This window comes from Staurois parvus, unplaced genomic scaffold (genome assembly GCF_062004578.1).
Source record: "Staurois parvus isolate SC_StPar_1 unplaced genomic scaffold, SC_StPar_1.0 ptg000287l, whole genome shotgun sequence".
NCBI lineage: Eukaryota > Metazoa > Chordata > Amphibia > Anura > Ranidae > Staurois > Staurois parvus.
Window position 1 is genome coordinate 11,630,520 of NW_028318083.1, and position 24,481 is coordinate 11,655,000.

At 44.0% G+C, this 24,481-nt stretch overlaps 1 protein-coding gene across 2 annotated transcripts in view; it reads right to left on the reverse strand.

The window, feature by feature from the left end:
* Window positions 1-203: 203 nt before the first annotated feature.
* Window positions 204-24,481, reverse strand: part of NRSN1 (neurensin 1) — a 78,875-nt gene continuing 54,597 nt past the window's right edge. Inside the window, exons 3-4 of one of the 2 annotated variants that reach the window (XR_016313452.1) lie at window positions 5,799-9,088; window positions 204-4,509 (exon numbers count right to left, since the gene is read on the reverse strand). Coding sequence is in view for 1 of the 2 variants with exons in the window: in XM_089682256.1 (XP_089538382.1) it covers window positions 8,690-9,088 (399 nt within the window). In the remaining variant the exon portion in view is untranslated. Of the gene's footprint in view, window positions 9,089-24,481 lie in introns of both variants that reach the window. The other variant, XM_089682256.1, reaches the window with a different exon arrangement.

Consider the following 24,481-nt stretch of genomic DNA (forward strand, 5'->3'; position numbering starts at 1 on the left):
ACTGCTAAGTCAGACTTGTAATTCTGCTCTGAATTAGCAGGAGGGCTGTCCTCTGCAAACAAATTGCTGCTTTCACACTGAGGGCAAGGGTCCTTCTCTGGACACATGAAGAAACTGCTTTGAACTTATTTTGGCTATAAAGTAAGGTATTGTTTGCGAAAAACAGATTAAATATTTTGACACAATGATACAATGCAGCTGTGTTTCTTTGCTCAGTGATATTTTATTATCAGACAATAAAAAACAAAAAAAACTTCTACTTATGTGAAACTCAACTGGGAAACATGGGAACATTTTATATAACTCATCTGCCCTCTTCATTTAGTCAAGCATCATACATCTTTTCCAACATACCAGCATGGGAAACCATTTTATAACATGACACATAATGTTCAAATGAATTTTGTCTCATATTAATTGTTTCTTCATTATTAATATTACCCAGACAATCTAGATGTTCCCTTTACAACCAATATTGTTGATTTGTGAATTTGTTTTTGTGTCTTGCAGATTGTGTGATCAAGCCCTGCTGAGTTGTGGCCTAGTTCCATAATTTCTAAGTATGACAAGGCAGATGAAAAGCTGATACAATAAGCAGCAACTGGTTTGTACAGGAAAATCCAAGAACTGTGACTAGATTGTATAAAGCAAACAAGAAAAAAAGAGATTTTTATTTTACAAGGCATTAAAGGGTCATACCATTCAAAATGGGTATAGTAGTAATGGGTTCTGGAGAGTTAAAATAAATCATCTAATAGTTATATCTCTTGTGTTAAGATCTCATCACTTGAGTTCCTCAGTCTGCATTACTGCAGCAGAAGTAATAAGGAGTTCCACATTTCCGGATGGGTTTTTACATTATGCGTAATTCAGTAGGAGAAGCGGGAACACCTCAGAACACCCATGGTGTAGTACAAGAATTAAATGTCATGGTGTGCCATAACTCTAGGAGTGGAGACATTTCACCCCTAGAGTAGAAATACAGAACGTCACCAGCCCACCAGACACCACCTATAACTGAGAATACACTTTTGAATGGATCGACCCTTAGCTGTATAACAAAGTTTGTAATTGGTAAAATGTCTAACCTAACTCTGACATTACAGATATGCATACTGTTTCAGGTCAGTGACTCAAACCTCATTGAACCCAGTTAATCAGAGTACCAATCAGACTCATCTAATCTACCCTACATAAATAAGAGGGTAACCTTCATTAGTTACTGAGGGCAACATTTATCCTTTCATATTGGATATTTTAATACACCAGGGCCACCATATTTTAACCAGTGGAATTATTTTCTATTAACAATGTATTATATGAATATATAGTCTATGAAATAAATTATAACAGGCTCTACAAAAATAGAAGGCGACTCCAAAATCTCCAAGGAATCAAAGCCCACCAGACGCCACCTATAATTGGAAGTTTACTTGTCACTCTCTGACAGGTAAGCATTATTAGACATTAACTACATCACTTTACATGGGAAGTGAAAGTTCGGTGCAAGTACATATATTATTACTAGTATACACAAAAATATATATTAGAGAAGGCTTTCAGCAATACACAAGGACTTGAACTTTTGCACTACATAATTTGAATGTTTGCATATTTGTTTTGCTATAGTTTACAAAACACTTAGCATTTTCTGGAATAAAACATTTGCAGTCTAACCCAAGAGCATCAAGTTACAAAGCTTAAGCACAAAGATATTTTAGACATGTGGCTATAATTTTCATACCTCATTGGACTCATTTTAATAACTGCTACTTTTTTGACCTAAGGATCCTTATCTTTGCATTTTAGCTTTGTGAATTAAGCCTAGGATATTGAATCGGTGATAACTGTTACCAAATTGAGAAAAGTTTGACTATTGTAAAATAGCTGCTAAACTCAGATTAGAATTTGGAAAAATAAGCACTAATCATGTTTGAAAACTGGTTTTCATTAAAAGAAACACTTGATAGAAACAGAACCTGTCAATACTGAATTATGGGAGCTACCATTGCTGCCTTGTACATGATGGGGCTGGATCCAGGGCCGTCATCATCATCATTTGCCTTTGCAAGGTAAGGATTATTGTTCTTCTTTTGCCTTGCCTCAAAGCTTATGTTTAGTCAAATAATGACCTCTTCCCCTACATCTGAATGGGGAAGAGTATCTTCCCATTAATCAGACTCCTCACCATTCAGAGGTGTATTCATGAATTCAGTGTAAACAATGCATGAGAGGAGAAAAGGGGAAAAGGTCCATGTGGGACCATCTTGAATGCTGCTCATCCAGAAGCCCCAAAGCTAATAACCCCAGCAGAGCCAGGATGATCAGGATCAAGCACCCTGCAGAGAGGATTTCTATACAAATCAGCAACCAGCATGATGCGGAACAATGCATGAGAGGAGAAGAGGGGAAAAGGTCTACCTAGGACCGTCTTGAATGCTGCTCACCCTGAAGCCCCAAAGCTAATAACCCCGGCAGAGCCAGGAAGATCAGGATCAAGCACCCTATAGAGAGGATTTCTACACAAATCAGCAGCCAGCATGATGTAGGGCGCACTTCATCACAGGTAAGTGATGTGACTGCAGCTATAGGGGAAAAACCTTTTTAGACTAAACTCCAAGTTTAAAAAACAGTTCAGTAATGACAGCTCCTACATTCCTATTGTAGCAGGTTCTTTTTCAAACCAATAATTTCTGTAAAAATCTCTACAGGAAACTTCGCCTGCGCATAGAATTGCTACCACAGAGCAATTTACATCAAGTTACCCAGTGGCTGCACTATTATGAGCTTTTTAAGCATCTATATATTAGACATGGGTTTTAGATTTACTGGACTAAAAACTGGAGGTCAGTTATTGATGGTTAGTGACCAGTAAATCAGGGTGCAGTTGTCATAAATCAGATGGTTTATTCTGATTACGCAATCATATTTTCCTGCTGGAAGAAAACAGATTTGTAGAATGGAACCCTGATTTAGTCAACTGTTTACTTTGCAAATAGTCTGTACTTTGGAACTTTTAGCACATATTCCATGGTCATTCCTACTGGCCATAGCTTTAGTAATGTAGGAATGCCACTTAACAAAAGAAAAAAAAAAGAAGAGGAAAAATACAATATTGATATAGTGTTTATGAGAGCAAACCAACTCATTCTTTCCTTTCCTAAATGTTAACTTTACCATGTGTGATTCCTGTGAATTAAAAACATATGTAAATTAATACACATGTATTTCCTAGCAGAGTTATATTATTTTGAGATATACGCACACAGGCACTTGAAGTGTAAGAAAGCAAACCATGATTTGAGATCAAATGGAGGTACCTAGCAAAAAACAATAATTATCTTCTGGAGAGCCCTGGGGAGGCAAAACCCAGAAAACTCTATTATGCACATACCATGTTTAGTTTGGAAGATAGAGTTTTGACCTGGTCCTCTGTTGTCTCTCACAACCCATTACTAGTCAATAAAATATGCTTCTTGCTATAGTTGGTATTTCCATAATAGGGACCCAACTTTTGGGTCTACTGAGTCACTCTAGAAGATAACCAAAAGGTATATGAAGACCTATGGGTGACTGCGGTTTAAAGTAATAAGTAAAGTCAACTTTATAAATTTTAGGTACAAATTCTCTTTAAATATGTCTTATGTACAAAATGAAAGTTTGAAAAAAAATACATTTTGTATTACTGTTTTAATCATTTGTAATTTACTATTCTAATGTAAATTAGAAGACAAAGCAAGTATTGCAAAACAGGAAGAAATTTAGATAAAAATAGATACTATACTACTTTTAAGAAAATAAACACTATAACCGGTCAAGAGCACAATGACTACATATGGAAATGCCTGTGTGTAAGGTAATAGAATGTTGCTGTAGTATGTCATGAATAGAAGTATTTTCACAATGGCATACTATATATCCTATATAAGCTTTAATTATAAATGGCAGCATATCATAGCTCTGCTTTGTGGAAAACAATAACCCTGTCAAACGGTCAGTTCAACCAAATGCTGGAGAGTTACATACTGTGTTTTTCAGCGATTCCAGTGATTGGATTTTTTTTTTTTAATTCTACACACTTTTCATGGTAGTTATTACAGAAGTTCACTAACATTAATGGATTTTTAAATAATTTTATATTAGTTATGAAGATCTGTTACTGTAGGAGGAACATTTTAAGATGGGAACTATGGTAGAGAGGAATTTCTCTTCCAGAATCCTTAAGGTAGATGTAAACCATTCCCTAAGATCTCATGTAATTATTAACAAATTTCAAAGGTCATTTTTTAATTTTTTTTTAAATCTACAGGTTATTAAAATAATACCTGGTAATCCTGCCATGAAAGTCCTTGTTCAGGCACTTTGTGTTATAGGATAACAACGCTTTGTCACTGCCTCCCATTTGCTCTCCTGTGTTGCCACCCTGCCACATACACTTAGGGAGGGGACGAGGGACTACAGGTGTAGTTAGGACATGGCAGTAAAGAAAGCTGGTGAAGATCAGCAGCACTGAGATGCAAAAAAGGATAGAAAAATGAAAACAATAGTTTTTAAGCAAAAATAACACTAAATTTGTTACAGAGACACAGTGCTTTAGCAAAAAAAAAAAAAAAAATGTAATTCATTTTGAATTTACAGCTACTTAAAAGTCAACACACAAGCTTCTACTTATAGCTGCAATATTTCTTCAATACAGAGCGACCTTTTATATAAGCAGTGCATGCATAAATATGAAATAAGAAGTTAGACTTGGCCTAGAAATGTTCAACTTTGAAATTAAATCCCGGGGGGGCTGATTAAGGAAGTTATTTTAATTTCAGCCCAGTGAACCTGTGCTTGTATATCCAATCAAACCCATTTAAAAGGTTTTGTCTGTTTTATGTATTTATATATATTGCCTTAAAATTGTTCCTTATTCAACCTCTATATGGGTTCCAAGACTATTTTGTATCCAGACTATACAATTTATTAGCTCTTGTGGCTCTTGTGTGCTCCCAGAACAAAGGTACATATGCAGTGACTCAAAGAAGGAGAATGTGTGATTGTGCTGTGCTGCCGATAAAATAGTGAATCATCATTAAGGTTTAAATTCAGTTCAGGATGCTGAACTCAAAACAGTGTTTTTAAGTTTGGATGCAGTCTCCCTATATATCAAAAATAAAACCTGTGAATGTGCAAAGTGCAAACATATTAGAACATACTTTGGTAGTTCAACAATCAAAATCTAAAAGTAAAAATGTAACTTTACAGCTACTAGTTTAATTAGATTAACTGGTGACATTCAGATATATACAAATTGAGAAACTTGGATCATTTATTTGAGTTATTTGAGAGTAAAAAGATAGGGTATTAAAAAAGATATGCAAGGTCGTTTTGCCCTTGCAGAAACCATAAGCAGAACGAAAAAGGATTTTTTTTCATCCAAGTAATGCTGAATTGCTTTGAAATTGACTTGAAAGCAATGTTCAGAATGGAGACATTAACAGTACATTAGCTATTTTTGATGCTTTCTTTTTCAGCACTCATACATCGGCTAGAGTCACAGGGCAAAGTGCTGAAAATGTTACTTTTCGCAGATGGCTGCACAGTCAAGAGTATAACAGCTGCCTAGATTTTAACGATAAACGCAAGAGTGTAAGCAACTATTACAGTTCGATTAGCTGAGGCAGCAACTGAGGCAAAAGCACTGCAAATTATGAAACTGGAAAGGATTAACAGAATTCAGGATACAGTACTATATGTATTACTTCCAGTAATATTTACTCTGCAACCATGTTTTATTAAATTGTAATTTTTACCTATTTTTGTAATGGTGAGCTGTGATCTCTTGAGTACATCAGAACTGTTACTAAAGTATCTTCATAAAAGTCCCTGAGAGTTCTTATATCCTCTAAAATGATTGTTCCATAATGAATACTAGACTTAAACCAAGCAGGAGTGGTGCCTATAATCCTGATGAAATAAAATAGAACACATTAGGGAGAGTCTATTGAATAAAACTCTCACTTTTAATGATGCTCTCAGTCAAAGCCTTATCCTTCTCTTGTTGACTATATTATACCCTAGGGGTAAAATGAAGGCTGACATTTACAGATAGCCTGTATGCATAATACTGGTTTACATGAATAAATGGGTGTTTACATTAATATGCACTAATGAATTCAGGTTTTAGCTTTCCATAATTGTAGCCTATAGGCCTCCACCAACTAGAGACCTATGTTAATCTCTATCCACACTGGAAAAAATGACCCAGAATTATTGGTCTGACAACATCATGTAAGCTTACATTGTCCTACTAGTGGCAGAAAAATATATTAAAAGCCCAACTGAAGTCTCAGAGATGGAAACAAAGTTAGAGAGACAGAACGTTTTCTACTGTCATAGTGTCAAAGAATGGCTGTGTAGTCTAACAAGCACTAACATCTGATTTGGTGCATTCAGTAATCAAATAGACATGGTCAGATCCACCCCCTCTCTTCAGTTCTTTGTGATGATGCTTTTAATGAGGGTAGATGATACTCACCTATGCCAGCATAGAGCACAGATGTGGGATGGCAGGAAGTCCATTACCATTAGGTATATTTCAAGGTATTTCCAAAAAAGTTTTTTTTTTTTAAAGGTATTTAAAGACAAACATTTTTTTTCTTACCTTAATGCATTACCTACATTAATGTAAAAAACCTTCCACTAGTTGTTCCCCCCACCCCCCTGCCGAAATGCTCATCCTGTATCATTCCAGCATTGTGCCCGTCTGCAGCAACATTGGTTCTCTCTCCACCTCTCAAAGGCTCAGAGACAGCAGAGGGAATCACTGGCTCCTGCTGCTGTCAAAATGCTGTGAGGAGGGGTTGGGGGGGAGCTGTGTGTGTCTATAGATGCACACAGCCCACCTTGGGAGTGAGCCCACTGCTGCGTCACCATAGGAAGTGCCTTCCTGTGGGGGCACACAGAGGAGAGAAGGAGCCTGGAGAACTGGTGTGGGACCCCAGAAGCATGGGCCGCTCTGTGCAATACAATTTCACAAAGCAGGTATGTATAGCATGCTGGGGATACAATCTACAAAGGGCAAATAAGGTGTGAGACTTCAGTTGGGCTTTAACATGGAAACTGTAGCAAAACCTGTCATAGGATTAATGTGGCTAATGCTAAATATGACTTGGTTTTGGTACAAACAAGCCAAAATTTGTTTATATTGATCCATTTATAGCATCTTCTAGTGCAAAAGCCAGTATTCCCTACGGGTCTTCTCATCAAGTGGTGAAGAAATTAAAGAGATCCTGTCACCAACTTATAATAAATCCAGGTAATAGCACAGGAAAATCAAGAGTTTTAAATTCTTACTTGCACCATTTTTGGTTTCCAGAATTTGTATTTATTATTGCGCAATGTGCCTTTGAACTTGCTAGCGAATTTTCTCACTCAGTGAAGAGTCAATTCCCTTGCACTGCCGCAGTTCCACCTTCTTCCTGCCAAGTCACAGCCCCCTCCTCCTCTGAGAGTGTCTAATTACTCTCTGTGTAGGTTAAGCAACTCTGTCCCTCTTCTCTCTATATAACCTTTTATGTAGCTGCCAAGGGAAGAGCTAAGAGGAATACTATAAAATGCAACTTGAGTGACAGCTCTGAGTCTGCTGGGCTGCTGACATGACATCCAAGATGGTGGGGCCCAGCAGAAGTCACAGGGCTTTTGGATGTCTACAGAAGGGAGGCTATTGCAGGTAAATAACTTGCATAATATATCTTAAATACACAGGTAATCTTTAAGGAAGATTGTTGTTTAAATAATAAGTCTGGTGACAGAATCTCTTAAGTTTCACTTCTATTGGTTATGTTAATTGCTGACAGTTGTAGCGTAGTTTCAAACAGTTAGTCTTTTTTGGGATTGTCATGTGATTAAGGCTTTCGCCTTTTCTGGAAAAAATGATCACTTTCCTATTGATAATATTGGCAACAAGGCCTTTACAAGGTCAGGCTAGTAAAACACCTGGTAATTCTACCTATGATATATCCAAACATCTAGTCCAACTAAAGGTGGAATTTGAGTAAACATGAGGAAAGAATTAACGTGCCACATACTGTCATCTGAGAGTCAAGAGATATGTGGTGGTATGGAAGTGATAGAGCCTTGAAGAGAATGGTAAAAAAAAAAAAAAATAATAACCTAGACAATTTATTTAAAGAAAAAAGTAAACCACACAATAAACTGGAAAAACACATAAAGTAGCCAAAAAAGGGAAATGAAATTAACTTTGCTAGTTGATTCAGAAAAGAATGTAATCTGTGTAAGTGAAGTGTATTTTTAGTCTTCAGCATCCTTCCTCAATCTGTTAAATTACAGAAATGTGTTCTTTTTCTATATAGCTGGTACTAATTGTGCACCTAATGTGTTTACATAGTAAGCGACAGTAAAGAAAAACACAAACAAGCAGTATGTTTCTGTTGTCACATTGGACTACTGATGGGGCCTACTGACTTAACGTGTACTCTTCAGAAGGTTTACCATTCAAGTAGGTAAGCTTCCCACATTGACACACAGGAACTCAGGATCTTTTCACATTTTGCTATCATTTGACCTTTTCATATAGTTTCCCACCAAGTACAGTTTAACTGTACAGCAAAATAAGACTTTTTACTGTAACACAAAAGCTGACCTTTTCATTTTAATGGTGTTTACAACGACAGGTAAATTGTCAGGTTTCAGATGAAGGTTGGACATTTTGGACTTTGGACAGAGTGACAGGTATCTTCGAGTCTCCTGGAGCTGGAGCCTTTGTAACAGGGTGCACATGTGCCCTAAGGTCTGCTATTCTCTCCTTAAATTTTTGTTGCAGGTACTTCTCCTCTTTGGAGTAACTTTTAGCAAAAGCAGACATCAGAAGACATGCTGCCAGTGCTGTTCCTCCAATACAAAACATAACGGCACCTGACAATTTACAAACATCAAGTGCTCCATTGAACTGGACAGCATGACTGTCCACAACAACAAAATCATCTTCTCCAAAGGCTTCGATTTTAGGTGGCACCAGAAACCCAACTGCAAGAACTGTTATACCTGTCAGCATGAGGACAATGCCCGATATGAGTCCGACCTACAAGAAAAGTACGAAAGGTTAGTTCATTATTACAAGTCATTTGAATTTGCAAGTTGTGTAAAGACTAAACCAATCAAATTTACCCATTTCAAAAAACAGCTACGTGTTACAGTTATGTGTCGTAAATGTAATGGTCACATTTGCTTGTGCTCTCAACCAAACACCATCAAATATCTGGTGTCTTAACTGATCACATGTGCAGCATCATTGCAGCTGAAGATCAAACAGAGGCTAAAAATGGCTTCTTTGGCTGAAAACAATCAGAGGGTTTTAGTTCCATTTTAAAGTTGCTTCGTATAAAAGACCTATTAACAACATTCACAAATATGCAAGTGAAGGTGCCGTTTGAAGATTTCCTGTAGTATTTTAACACCTTCCCGCCCGGCCTATAGCAGATTGATGGTCAGGTGGGACACTCCTCATTGTGACTGGGCGTCATATGTCCTGTCAAAATGAGCAGCTCACATGGCTGGGGGGGCCGCGCAGTGGCGCGATCTGTTACCGGCTACGTTTATGGGACACAGCTGATGACATATCACTACACCGGCCCATTGCCAGTGTCATGTGATCAATCACATTAGATCACATGTCAAAGGAATACAGTGGATGGCATCCTGTCATGCCATCCATTGTATACAATTATGTTAGCTGTGACTGGTCAAGGCAGTCACATAATACAGATGGCCAATCACAGCCCATCTGTATCATGTGATGAACTTTGCCCAATCACTAGTCACAACAAAAGACTGAATAAATCAGTTTAATTCAGCAACAATGATTGCAAATATCAATGAAATACATTGGCATTAGCAATCATTATTATTATTATTATTATTATTATACAGTATTTATAAAGCGCCAATAGTTCGCTCAGCGCTGTACATTACAAAAGGGAGACAGAACATGTGACAGAACAATACCAATACAATGCAAAACATGAGGGGATCAAGGGCCCTGCTCTTTCGAGCTTACAATCTAGGAGGGAGGGGGTGGTGGCACAGGAGGAGATAGCTGTGGGGGATGGAGTGGTAGGAAGAGTGGAGGAGGTCGGCAAGTTAGCAGGGGGTGGGGTAGGCTTCCCTGAAGAGATGGGTTTTCAGGGTGCGCCTAAAGGAGAGGAGAGTAGGTGATAATCTGATGGGTTGGGGCAGGGAGTTCCAGAGGATGGGTGACACCCTGGAGAAGTCCTGGAGGCGGGCATGGGAGGAGGAGACCAGGGAACTAGAGAGAAGGAGGTCTTGTGAGGAGCGGAGTGTGCGTGCTATGCGGTACTTGGATATTAGGTCAGTGATGTAGTTCGGGGCAGTATGGTGGACAGCTTTGTACGTCAGCGTTAGGATTTTGAATTTGATCCGTTGCGCAATCGGAAGCCAGTGGAGGGATTGGCAGAGGGGGGTGGCGGAGACAGTGCGGTTGGAAAGGTGAATAAGTCTGGCAGCCGTGTTCAGGATGGACTGAAGCAGGGATAGCCAGCGGCGAGGCAGGCCAGTGAGGAGGGAGTTGCAGTAGTCGAGTCGTGTTTAAAAAAAATCCTGATCACTTGCCCAGAGTAGTTCAATGTTACTATGGTAACATTGTATTGCTTTGGTCACTGTGTTGAAAAAAAAAAATATTAAAAAAAGAAAAAATAATGTAATAAAAAAAATTGAAAATCTTGAAAAAAAAAAAAATACACATTAAATTATTATCATTTTTTTACATACTGTAAACAAGTCAGTATCTCTGATCATCGCCACACCAGTTATATAATAACACTGTACTGGACTGGTGACAATATGTAAAAAATAAATAAATAACTAGTGATTTTTTTTTTTTAATTTCTACATTTTCCAAAAGATTGCAACAAAAAATTACAACTTTCAAAAAACTCACCATGCCTCTTACTAAATACCTTCAACTGTCTATTTCCCAAAAATTGGTGATTTGGGGGGGTATTTGTACTATCCTGGCGTTTTTGGGCCTCAAGAAATGATATGGACCGTCAGCACATCAGGATTGATCAATTTTCAGATATACAGTCATGGCCGAAATTGTTGGCACCCTTGATATTTTTCCTGAAAATCAAGTATTTCACACAAAAAAGGTATTGCATTAACACATGTTTTGCTATACACATGTTTATTCCCTTTGTATGTATTGGAACAAATATAAAACAGAGGCAGAAAAGCAAATATGACATAATGTCACACAAAACCCCAAAAATGGGCTGGACAAAAGTATTGGCACCCTTAACTTAATATTTGGTTGCACACCCTTTGGAAAACATAACTGAAATCAGTCGCTTCCTATAACCATCAATAAGCTTCTGACACCTCTCACCCGGAATTTTGGACCACTCTTCCTTTGCAAACAGCTCCAGGTCTCTCTTATTGGAAGGACACCTTTTCCCAACAGCAATTTTAAGATCTCTCCACAGGTGTTCAATGGGATTTAGATCTGGGCTCATTGCTGGCCACTTCAGAACTCTCCAGCGCTTCTTTGCCATCCATTTCTGAGTGCTTTTTGACGTATGTTTGGGGTCATTGTCCTGCTGGAAGACCCAGGATCTTGGACGCAAACCCAGCTTTCTGACACTGGGCCCTACAGTGCGACCCAAAATCCTTTGGTAATCCTCAGATTTCATGATGCCTTGCACACAGTCAAGGCACCCAGTGCCAGAGGCAGCAAAACAACCCCAAAACATCATTGAACCTCCACCATATTTTACCGTAGGTACTGTGTTTTGTTCTTTGTAGGCCTCATTCCGTTTTCGGTAAACAGTAGAATGATGTGCTTTACCGAAAAGCTCTATCTTGGTCTCATCTGTCCACAAGACGTTTTCCCAGAAGGCTTTTGGCTTACTCAAGTACATTTTGGCAAACTGTAGTCTTGCTTTTTTATGTCTCTGTGTCAGCAGTGGGGTCCTCCTGGGTCTCCTGCCATAGCGTTTCATTTCATTTAAATGTCGACGGATAGTTCGCGCTGACACTGATGCTCCCTGAGCCTGCAGGACAGCTTGAATGTCTTTGGAACATGTTTGGGGCTGCTTATCCACCATCCGGACTATTCTGCGTTGCAATCTTTCATCAATTTTCCTCATCCGTCCACGACCAGGGAGATTAGCTACAGTGCCATGGGTTGCAAACTTCTTGATAATGTTGCGCACTGTGGACAAAGGCAAATCTAGTTCTCTGGAGATGGACTTGTAACCTTGAGATTGTTGATATTTTGCCACAATTTTGGTTCTCAGGTCCTCAGACAGTTCTCGTCTCCTCTTTCTGTTGTCCATGCTTAGTGTGGCACAGACAGACACACAATGCAAAGGTTAAGTGAACGTCTCTCCTTTTTATCTGCTTTCAGGTGTGATTTCTATATTGCCCACACCTGTTACTTGCCCCAGGTGAGTTTACAGGAGCATCACATGCTTGTAACATTCTTATTTATCCGCAGTTGTGAAAGGGTGCCAATACTTTTGTCCAGCCCATTTTTGGAGGTTTGTGTGACATTATGTCGAATTTGCTTTCTTTCCTCCCTTTTTTTGTTTTGTCCCAATACACACAAAGGGAATAAACATGTGTATAGCAAAACATGTGTTAATGCAATACGTTTCGTGAGAAATACATGATTTCCTGGAGAAATATCAAGGGTGCCAACAATTTCGGCCATGACTGTATATACTGTATACCTTGGTTTGTTGACTCTATAACATTCCTACAGACTAAATAATATACACTCATTTGGGGTATTTTCACCAAAGAAATGTAGCAGAATACATTTAGACCTAAATTTATAAAGAAATGTTATTTGATAAATTTTATAACAGAAAAAAAGAAAATGTGTTTTTTTTAAAAGGTTTGATCTAGTTCAGTGCCAAGGTGTTTGGGGTGAAAGTCAGGGTCAAAGGTCAGGTATTTTGTTTTTAATTGGTATCAGTGTCAGTGTCTGTGTTTTAGGTAAAAAGACCCAAAAACAAAATGTGCACTATTGTTTCTGGGCTGTGCTACAGGTACAAACAACAAATAACATACACATATATGGTATCAATGCGATTGTCAAAAGCTGGAAAATTTATTTTGGGTTGTTGTTTGGTGGTAGGTTATGATTAGAGATGAGCGAATCGAAGTATCCGAAGTGGAATTCGAGTCGAATATCGGAAAAATTTAGATTCGTGCCGAATCCGAAAAATAGCCTAATTCGGACGCGCGAATCGAAATTTTTCAGAAAATGGCGGCTGACATGTGCGGCGACGGAGCGGGGATGTCTGGGAAGGCGCGCAGACAAGGCGCGCTGACCCATAATGCATTCCTCAACTACATGTGATCGCATCAGCCAATCAGCAGCCAGCCAGCCAGCACTGTGTAATGGTCGAGCTATAAATAGCGGCCATTTTGGAATTCTTCATTTGCCTGCAGTTATTGAACAGAGGCAGACCGCTCTGTACTAGGGACAGGGACAGAGTTAGGGCCACAGAAACGATAATTGGGGACAGAGAAAAGTTACTTAGGGACAGAGAACCATTACTCAGGGACACAGACTTGTTAATGAGGGCCACAGAATCGTTATTTAGGGACAAAGAAACGCTAGTTAGGGCCACAGAATTCATACTCAGGGACAGACAGAATTGTTACTGAGTGCGAGAGAATTGTTACTTAGGGCCACAGAAACTTTAATTAGGGCCACAGAATTTTTACTCAGGAACAGACAGAATTGTTACTGAGTGCCAGAGAATTGTTACTCAGGGACAGACAGAATTGTTACGGAGTGCCAGAGAATTGTTACTCAGGGCCACAGAAACTTTACTTAGGGCCACAGAATTTTTACTCAGGGACAGACAGAATTGTTACTGAGTGCCAGAGAATTGTTACTCAGGGACAGACAGAATTGTTACGGAGTGCCAGAGAATTGTTACTTAGGGCCACAGAAACTTTACTTAGGGCCACAGAATTGTTACTCGCACAGACACAGAATTGTTACTCGCACAGACACAGAATTGTTACTGAAGGCCACAGAACTGTTACTTAGGGCCACAGAATTGTTACTCGCACAGACACAGAATTGTTACTCGCACAGACACAGAACTGTTACTGAGGGCCACAGAACTGTTACTTAGGGCCACAGAATTGTTACTCGCACAGACACAGAATTGTTACTCAGGGCCACAGAACTGTTACTTAGGGACAAAGAAACGCTAGTTAGGGCCACAGAATTCATACTCAGGGACAGACAGAATTGTTACGGAGTGCCAGAGAATTGTTACTCAGGGCCACAGAAACTTTACTTAGGGCCACAGAATTTTTACTCAGGGACAGACAGAATTGTTACTGAGTGCCAGAGAATTGTTACTCAGGGACAGACAGAATTGTTACGGAGTGCCAGAGAATTGTTACTCAGGGCCACAGAAACTTTACTTAGGGCCACAGAATTTTTACTCAGGGACAGACAGAATTGTTACTGAGTGCCAGAGAATTGTTACTCAGGGCCCCAGAAACTTTACTTAGGGCCACAGAATTTTTACTCAGGGACAGACAGAATTGTTACTGAGTGCCAGAGAATTGTTACTCAGGGACAGACAGAATTGTTACTGAGTGCCAGAGAATTGTTACTTAGGGCCACAGAAACTTTACTTAGGGCCACAGAATTGTTACTCGCACAGACACAGAATTGTTACTCGCACAGACACAGAATTGTTACTGAAGGCCACAGAACTTTTACTTAGGGCCACAGAATTGTTACTCGCACAGACACAGAATTGTTACTCGCACAGACACAGAATTGTTACTCAGGGCCACAGAACTGTTACTCAGGGACAAAGAAACGCTAGTTAGGGCCACAGAATTCATACTCAGGGACAGACAGAATTGTTACGGAGTGCCAGAGAATTGTTACTCAGGGCCACAGAAACTTTAATTAGGGCCACAGAATTTTTACTCAGGGACAGACAGAATTGTTACTGAGTGCCAGAGAATTGTTACTCAGGGACAGACAGAATTGTTACGGAGTGCCAGAGAATTGTTACTCAGGGCCACAGAAACTTTAATTAGGGCCACAGAATTTTTACTCAGGGACAGACAGAATTGTTACTGAGTGCCAGAGAATTGTTACTCAGGGACAGACAGAATTGTTACGGAGTGCCAGAGAATTGTTACTCAGGGCCACAGAAACTTTACTTAGGGCCACAGAATTTTTACTCAGGGACAGACAGAATTGTTACGGAGTGCCAGAGAATTGTTACTCAGGGCCACAGAAACTTTAATTAGGGCCACAGAATTTTTACTCAGGGACAGACAGAATTGTTACTGAGTGCCAGAGAATTGTTACTCAGGGACACATAATCGTTGAATTAAAGAGTATGTCAGACAACATGCAGAGGAGTGGCAGAGGAGGCAATTTTTTAGGAGCGAGCAGACGTGGCAGCAGAGGAAGGGGTCGAGGCAGCACTATTCGCAGCCAGAGGCCAGTGCTCCCGGTGTCATCCAGCGGTCGTGTCTCCACCGACAACCCTGCCGTCATTGATTGGTTGGCTCGGTCGTCTTCCTCTTCCCAGGTCACCTCTGACACCTACAGCCAACGGTCGGTGGGTACGTCAGACACAACCGTTAGTTGGCATGGCCCGGGAGCAAGCCCAATGAAATCACATGTCCTCTACCTGCCCCTGTCCTTTGCTGTTCCCTCACCAAGCGAAGTATCGCATGCTGTGGGCTCAGCCCCACTGTACAGTGAGGAAGAGCTAACAGAGGGCGGTCAGGAACGGGGGGAGACATCGGCCTTTTCAGCAGCCAGGCGAAGAAGTACTGGCGAGGAGAGTGACATAGGGTGCTGGCAGATTACGGACCTCCCATAGCTGCTGCCAGGCCCCTAATCTGCCATGGGCCCCTATATACCGCCTCCTCACGCTGCTGCCAAGTCCAGAGTCTCTCATGGGTCCCTATACGGCCTCCCATTGCTGCTGTCTCCATCGCCACACTCTGCCATGTGCCACTTTCAGGTCTCCTCACACACTGCTGGTGTGTAGAATTTTTTGACATAGGGTGCTGGCAGATTACGGGCCCCCTATAGCTGCTGCCAGGCCCCTAATCTGCCATGGGCCCCTATATACCGCCTCCTCATGCTGCTGCCAGTTCCAGAGTCTCTCATGGGTCCCTGTACGGCCTCCCATTGCTGCTGTCTCCATCGCCACACTCTGCCATGTGCCACTTTCAGGTCTCCTCACACACTGCTGGTGTGTTGAATTTTTTGACATAGGGTGCTGGCAGATTACGGGCCTCCTATAGCTGCTGCCAGGCCCCTATATACCGCCTCCTCATGCTGCTGCCAAGTCCAGAGTCTCTCATGGGTCCCTATACGGCCTCCCATTGCTGCTGTCTCCATCGCCACACTCTGCCATGTGCCACTTTCAGGTCTCCTCACACACTGCTGTTGTGTTGAATTTTTTGACATAGGGTGCTGGCAGATTACGGGCCTCCCATAGCTGCTGCCAGGCCCCTAATCTGCCATGGGCCCCTATATACCGCCTCCTCATGCTGCTGCCAAGTCCAGAGTCTCTCATGGGTCCCTGTACGGCCTCCCATTGCTGCTGTCTCCATCGCCACACTCTGCCATGTGCCACTTTCAGGTCTTCTCACACACTGCTGGTGTGTAGAATTTTTTGACATAGGGTGCTGGCAGATTACGGGCCCCCTATAGCTGCTGCCAGGCCCCTAATCTGCCATGGGCCCCTATATACCGCCTCCTCATGCTGCTGCCAGTTCCAGAGTCTCTCATGGGTCCCTGTACGGCCTCCCATTGCTGCTGTCTCCATCGCCACACTCTGCCATGTGCCACTTTCAGGTCTCCTCACACACTGCTGTTGTGTTGAATTTTTTGACATAGGGTGCTGGCAGATTACGGGCCTCCCATAGCTGCTGCCAGGCCCCTAATCTGCCATGGGCCCCTATATACCGCCTCCTCATGCTGCTGCCAGTTCCAGAGTCTCTCATGGGTCCCTGTACGGCCTCCCATTACTGCTGTCTCCATCGCCACACTCTGCCATGTGCCACTTTCAGGTCTCCTCACACTGCTGGTGTGTTCAATTTTTTGACATAGGGTGCTGCCAGATTACGGGCCTCCCATTGCTGCTGCCAGGCACGTAATCTGCCATGGGCCCCCGTACCGACTCCTCATGCTGTGACGTTGCAACAAGGTGGAATTCAACCCTACATATGTTAGACCGCCTTTACGAACAGCGAAAGGCCATCACAGATTTCCTGATGTTAAAAGCGGATAAAGGTACTCCCTGTGTAACTTAGATGTCAGCCATTGGCAGCTCATGCGTGACACCTGCCGCTTGCTCAGGCCCTTTGAGGAGGCCACGCTATTCGTGAGTCGGCAGGACTATGGGATGAACGACGTCATTCCTCTGTTGCACGTCCTGGAACAAATGCTGTTAACAATGGCTGGTCAGGGGGCGGTAGACGTGGCGCACAGATCTCAACGCCACATGACCCCTGTGGGGGCAGGACAGGAAGAAGAGGAGGAGGTAGAGGAGGACATTGGTGCTCAGGAATTATTGAGTGAAATGGGTGGTTTTTCCACTCAGCGGACAGGAGTGGAGGAGCAGGAGCATCTGGTAGAGGAGGAGGAGGAGGAGACAGAGGACCCAGACGCACCGTGGCAGTATGCTGTGGAGATGGAGGCAGGGAGTCCCTCGCATTCCTTGGCACAAATGGCCCATAGCATGCTCGCTTGCTTGCGTAGCGACAGCCGAATAATAACCATCAGACAGAGGGATGACTTTTGGCTGTCCACCTTGTTGGACCCTCGCTACCGGTCCAAAATGGTGGCCTTTTTCACACCTGCTGAGAGGGAGGCCAAAATTACGTACTATAAAAACCACCTATGTAGTCAGTTGGTCTCTGCCTTTGTGCGCCAACGTCCATCCTCAGACACTGTGGGCCCTGTGCGCTCGCGTTCCGCTGGCATGGCAGCAGGGGAGGGGTGGGGTGGTAGGAGCAGTGGCAGCTCCACCAGCAGCGGCTGCCTCAGTCTGCAGTCGATGATGAGTAGCTTTCTTCACCAGCGCAGTGAGGAAACTACTAACCAGCCGCAGCAGCAGCAGCAGCAGCAGCATCAGGTGGACCTGGAGCAGGAGCTCAAACAACAGGCTTGGGCCTACTTGGACAGCACCCTGCCAACCGAGGTAGACAATCCCCTTGACTACTGGGCAACGAAACTTGACCTTTGGCCCCAACTAGCTGAATTTGCCCTTGAAAGGCTGTCATGCCCGGCCAGTAGCGTGGCATCGGAGCGCGTGTTTAGTGCGGCAGGAGGTATTGCAACTCCGCGGAGGACACGACTGTCCACTCAAAGTGTGGAGAGACTCACGTTTGTGAAAATGAATCAGGCGTGGATTAGTCTGGATTTCAAACCACCAGTCCCTGAGACAACTGACTAAATCCGCCATGAATCATGCCTCAAACATGTGCCACTTTCAGGTCTCCTCACACACTGCTGGTGTGTTGAATTTTTTGACATAGGGTGCTGGCAGATTACGGGCCTCCTATAGCTGCTGCCAGGCCCCTAATCTGCCATAGGCCCCTATATACCGCCTCCTCATGCTGCTGCTAGGTCCAGAGTCTCTCATGGGTCCCTGTACGGCCTCCCATTGCTGCTGTCTCCATCGCCACACTCTGCCATGTGCCACATTCAGGTCTCTTCACACTGCTTGTGTTTTCAATTTTTTGACATAGGGTGCTGGCAGATTACGGGCCTCCCATAGCTGCTGCCAGGCCCCTAATCTGCCATGGGCCCCTATATACCGCCTCCTCATGCTGCTGCCAAGTCCAGAGTCTCTCATGGGTCCCTGTACGGCCTCCCATTGCTGCTGTCTCCATCGCCACACTCTGCCATGTGCCACATTCAGGTCTCTTCACACTGCTTGTGTTTTCAATTTTTTGACATAGGGTGCTGGCAGATTACGGGCCTCCCATAGCTGCTGCCAGGCCCCTAATCTGCCATGGGCCCCTATATACCGCCTCCTCATGCTGCTGCCAAGTCCAGAGTCTCTCATGGGTCCCTGTACGGCCTCCCATTGCTGCTGTCTCCATCGCCACACTCTGCCATGTGCCACATTCAGGTCTCTTCACACTGCTTGTGTTTTCAATTTTTTGACATAGGGTGCTGGCAGATTACGGGCCTCCCATAGCTGCTGCCAGGCCCCTAATCTGCCATGGGCCCCTATATACCGCCTCCTCATGCTGCTGCCAAGTCCAGAGTCTCTCATGGGTCCCTGTACGGCCTCCCATTGCTGCTGTCTCCATCGCCACACTCTGCCATGTGCCACATTCAGGTCTCTTCACACTGCTTGTGTTTTCAATTTTTTGACATAGGGTGCTGGCAGATTACGGGCCTCCCATAGCTGCTGCCAGGCCCCTAATCTGCCATGGGCCCCTATATACCGCCTCCTCATGCTGCTGCCAAGTCCAGAGTCTCTCATGGGTCCCTGTACGGCCTCCCATTGCTGCTGTCTCCATCGCCACACTCTGCCATGTGCCACATTCAGGTCTCTTCACACTGCTTGTGTTTTCAATTTTTTGACATAGGGTGCTGGCAGATTACGGGCCTCCCATAGCTGCTGCCAGGCCCCTAATCTGCCATGGGCCCCTGTATACCGCCTCCTCATGCTGCTGCCAAGTCCAGAGTCTCTCATGGGTCCCTGTACGGCCTCCCATTGCTGCTGTCTCCATCGCCACACTCTGCCATGTGCCACATTCAGGTCTCTTCACACTGCTTGTGTTTTCAATTTTTTGACATAGGGTGCTGGCAGATTACGGGCCTCCCATAGCTGCTGCCAGGCCCCTAATCTGCCATGGGCCCCTATATACCGCCTCCTCATGCTGCTGCCAAGTCCAGAGTCTCTCATGGGTCCCTGTACGGCCTCCCATTGCTGCTGTCTCCATCGCCACACTCTGCCATGTGCCACATTCAGGTCTCTTCACACTGCTTGTGTTTTCAATTTTTTGACATAGGGTGCTGGCAGATTACGGGCCTCCCATAGCTGCTGCCAGGCCCCTAATCTGCCATGGGCCCCTATATACCGCCTCCTCATGCTGCTGCCAAGTCCAGAGTCTCTCATGGGTCCCTGTACGGCCTCCCATTGCTGCTGTCTCCATCGCCACACTCTGCCATGTGCCACTTTCAGGTCTCCTCACACACTGCTGTTGTGTTGAATTTTTTGACATAGGGTGCTGGCAGATTACGGGCCTCCCATAGCTGCTGCCAGGCCCCTAATCTGCCATGGGCCCCTATATACCGCCTCCTCATGCTGCTGCCAAGTCCAGAGTCTCTCATGGGTCCCTGTACGGCCTCCCATTGCTGCTGTCTCCATCGCCACACTCTGCCATGTGCCACATTCAGGTCTCTTCACACTGCTTGTGTTTTCAATTTTTTGACATAGGGTGCTGGCAGATTACGGGCCTCCCATAGCTGCTGCCAGGCCCCTAATCTGCCATGGGCCCCTATATACCGCCTCCTCATGCTGCTGCCAAGTCCAGAGTCTCTCATGGGTCCCTGTACGGCCTCCCATTGCTGCTGTCTCCATCGCCACACTCTGCCATGTGCCACTTTCAGGTCTCCTCACACACTGCTGTTGTGTTGAATTTTTTGACATAGGGTGCTGGCAGATTACGGGCCTCCCATAGCTGCTGCCAGGCCCCTAATCTGCCATGGGCCCCTATATACCGCCTCCTCATGCTGCTGCCAAGTCCAGAGTCTCTCATGGGTCCCTGTACGGCCTCCCATTGCTGCTGTCTCCATCGCCACACTCTGCCATGTGCCACATTCAGGTCTCTTCACACTGCTTGTGTTTTCAATTTTTTGACATAGGGTGCTGGCAGATTACGGGCTTCCCATAGCTGCTGCCAGGCCCCTAATCTGCCATGGGCCCCTATATACCGCCTCCTCATGCTGCTGCCAAGTCCAGAGTCTCTCATGGGTCCCTGTACGGCCTCCCATTGCTGCTGTCTCCATCGCCACACTCTGCCATGTGCCACTTTCAGGTCTCCTCACACACTGCTGTTGTGTTGAATTTTTTGACATAGGGTGCTGGCAGATTACGGGCCTCCCATAGCTGCTGCCAGGCCCCTAATCTGCCATGGGCCCCTATATACCGCCTCCTCATGCTGCTGCCAAGTCCAGAGTCTCTCATGGGTCCCTGTACGGCCTCCCATTGCTGCTGTCTCCATCGCCACACTCTGCCATGTGCCACATTCAGGTCTCTTCACACTGCTTGTGTTTTCAATTTTTTGACATAGGGTGCTGGCAGATTACGGGCCTCCCATAGCTGCTGCCAGGCCCCTAATCTGCCATGGGCCCCTATATACCGCCTCCTCATGCTGCTGCCAAGTCCAGAGTCTCTCATGGGTCCCTGTACGGCCTCCCATTGCTGCTGTCTCCATCGCCACACTCTGCCATGTGCCACATTCAGGTCTCTTCACACTGCTTGTGTTTTCAATTTTTTGACATAGGGTGCTGGCAGATTACGGGCTTCCCATAGCTGCTGCCAGGCCCCTAATCTGCCATGGGCCCCTATATACCGCCTCCTCATGCTGCTGCCAAGTCCAGAGTCTCTCATGGGTCCCTGTACGGCCTCCCATTGCTGCTGTCTCCATCGCCACACTCTGCCATGTGCCACTTTCAGGTCTCCTCACACACTGCTGGTGTGTTGAATTTTTTGACATAGGGTGCTGGCAGATTACGGGCCTCCCATAGCTACTGCCAGGCCCCTAATCTGCCATGGGCCCCTATATACCGCCTCCTCATGCTGCTGCCAAGTCCAGAGTCTCTCATGGGTCCCTGTACGGCCTCCCATTGCTGCTGTTTCCATCGCCACACTCTGCCATGTGCCACATTCAGGTCTCTTCACACTGCTGGTGTGTTGAATTTTTTGACATAGAGTGCTGGCAGATTACGGGCCTCCCATAGCTGCTGCCAGGCCCCTAATCTGCCATGGGCCCCTATATACCGCCTCCTCATGCTGCTGCCAAGTCCAGAGTCTCTCATGGGTCCCTGTACGGCCTCCCATTGCTGCTGCCAGGAGGCAGCAGGGTCGCAGCAGTGTCAGTGGAGGCAAACGGCCACGGAGTAGAGCACCAGCTCCACTGCAGCCTACCACCATGGCCAGTAGTGGTGCCGGTGTGCACGGAGGAAGTAGCAGTCAGCCAGTGAGGAGTAGAGGAGGCAAAGTTTCCTACTCTGCGGTGTGGCAATTTTTCGTCAAGCCGCCCGAAGAAGTAAACGTAGCCGTATGTCGACTATGTGGCCAGAAAGTCAAGCGTGGCCAGGGGGCCCATGTTGGGACTACAGCGTTGCGTCAGCATATGCAGCGTCGCCATTCGGTGGCCTGGGAAAACCGTGATAAAGATACGGCGGTTCTGCCTGCCCCAGCCCAGGGTTCCATTTTGTCATAGGGTGCTGGCAGATTACAGGCCTCCCATAGGTGCTGCCAGGCCCCAAATCTGCCATGGACCCCCGTACCGCCTGGTCACGCTGCTGCTGGGCCCACAGTGTGACCTGGGTCCCTGTACCGCCTCCCATTGCTCCCACTCTGCCATGTGCCACTTTCAGGTCTCCTCACACTCCTGCTGGTTTCCATTTTGTCATAGGTTGCTGTATGGCCTCCCATTGCTGCTGCCTCCACCGCCACACTGTGGCTCCAAACACTGGTTTTGGCCCCGTGACTGGCCAAATGAGTGAAGTGTGCGGTGATTCTAAGATCGACGGCACTCATCTGCATGTCATACTGAGTGACAGTATTATTTCTCTTCCCCAGCAGACTCCAAGGGCATTTAAATTAAAGGTACAGTGTTCTGCACTAATATTAAGTCTCTCTGAAGCCTAGAAACACCCTTTTTTAAGTTAAATTCACAGCGAATTTATTCGACTCGAATCGAATATTGTCCACGAATTCGCCGAATCAGTCGAATCGAATTTTTCATTTCTTCGCTCATCTCTAGTTATGATAGTAACAAGAAAAAATATATATTTGTTTTATTATTCTGAAAAGATCAAGGTGTAATTCACGTGGATGTGATGATATCTACGGTCTTACTAACACATGTCAAAGTTGTAAAACTTTACTTAGGCTTTAAGATTTGTTTTACCCTTTCATTTGTATTGTATCGTATTGCTCTGGTCACAGGAGTAGGAAAAAAAATGGTTAAAAAAAAAAATAATAATGGTTAAAAAAAAATTATTTTTTTTTTAACTTGCTGTCACCAGTCAGTGTCCCATCACCGACATGGCAGTTATATGATGATGCTGTTGGCAAATAATGAAACAGCACTGACCTACTCTAAGATGGTGACTAAAAAATGTGCAATCCGATCAATACTCTCCCTCTGACTCTGATCTACTCCAAAACTACCTTTAATACTCATTAATGTAAAGTACAAAGTGCACTACAATTATCTCCACTATTCAATATTGTGCAAAACAAAACCTTAGTACAATCTACCAACCCCAATTCTACCATATATAAATGAAAGTGCAATTGCAATGAAAGTGCTGCACAACATATACAACTATTCCAAATTATCGGTCATATAACATCCCTTTACATTGTGCAAATAAAGTGCAAATAGTGTCCCAGAGCACATCAAATGACGAAACGCGTATGGCGGGACTTTGGAGCTGATGTCACCACGCACGGAGGTTGGTCTTGAGGTCTTGGCCGGACACAATCCAATACACGCCTATGCTTTTATACTTGTGCCAGTGAGGACACTTGCAAATGTGAGTTTTTCTACATGCTTTTATTTAATAAAGTAGTTGATAGTTTTATGCTATGGAAGCTCCTCTCTTTCTTTCCTCTTGAGTTAATGAGAGATAATATTATCCGGAGAAGTATGAGATAACAGGATCACTGCACTGCAGAGTGTTACTCCTAGAGCAACATGCGTTTTAGCTGGTTTATGATTTGACTAGCACATTGCTCCTCTTGTGAGTTTATTCAATTCATTTGGTGGTGGAACAGCACAGTTTGGTGGTGTGAAGAATCTCTAAGAAGTTTATTTTGCACTGGACTGCTAATTATAGAATTCCAGATTATTTTGCACTTTACTTGGACATCATTTGTACAATGTAAAAGGATGTTATATGACATTGATAATTTGGCATATATGTATATGTTATGTAGCACTTTCATCGCAATTGCACGCTCATTTATAAACTGCTCAAAAAAAATTAAAGGAACACTTTGAAAACATATCAGATCTCAATGGGGAAAAATATCATGCCGGATATCTATATTGATATGGACTGAGTAATGTGTTAGGAATGTAAGGATGCCCCATCGTTTGATGGAAATGAAAATGATCAACCTACAGAAGACTTAATTCAAAGACACCTCGAAAATCAAAGTGAAAAATTGATGCAGCA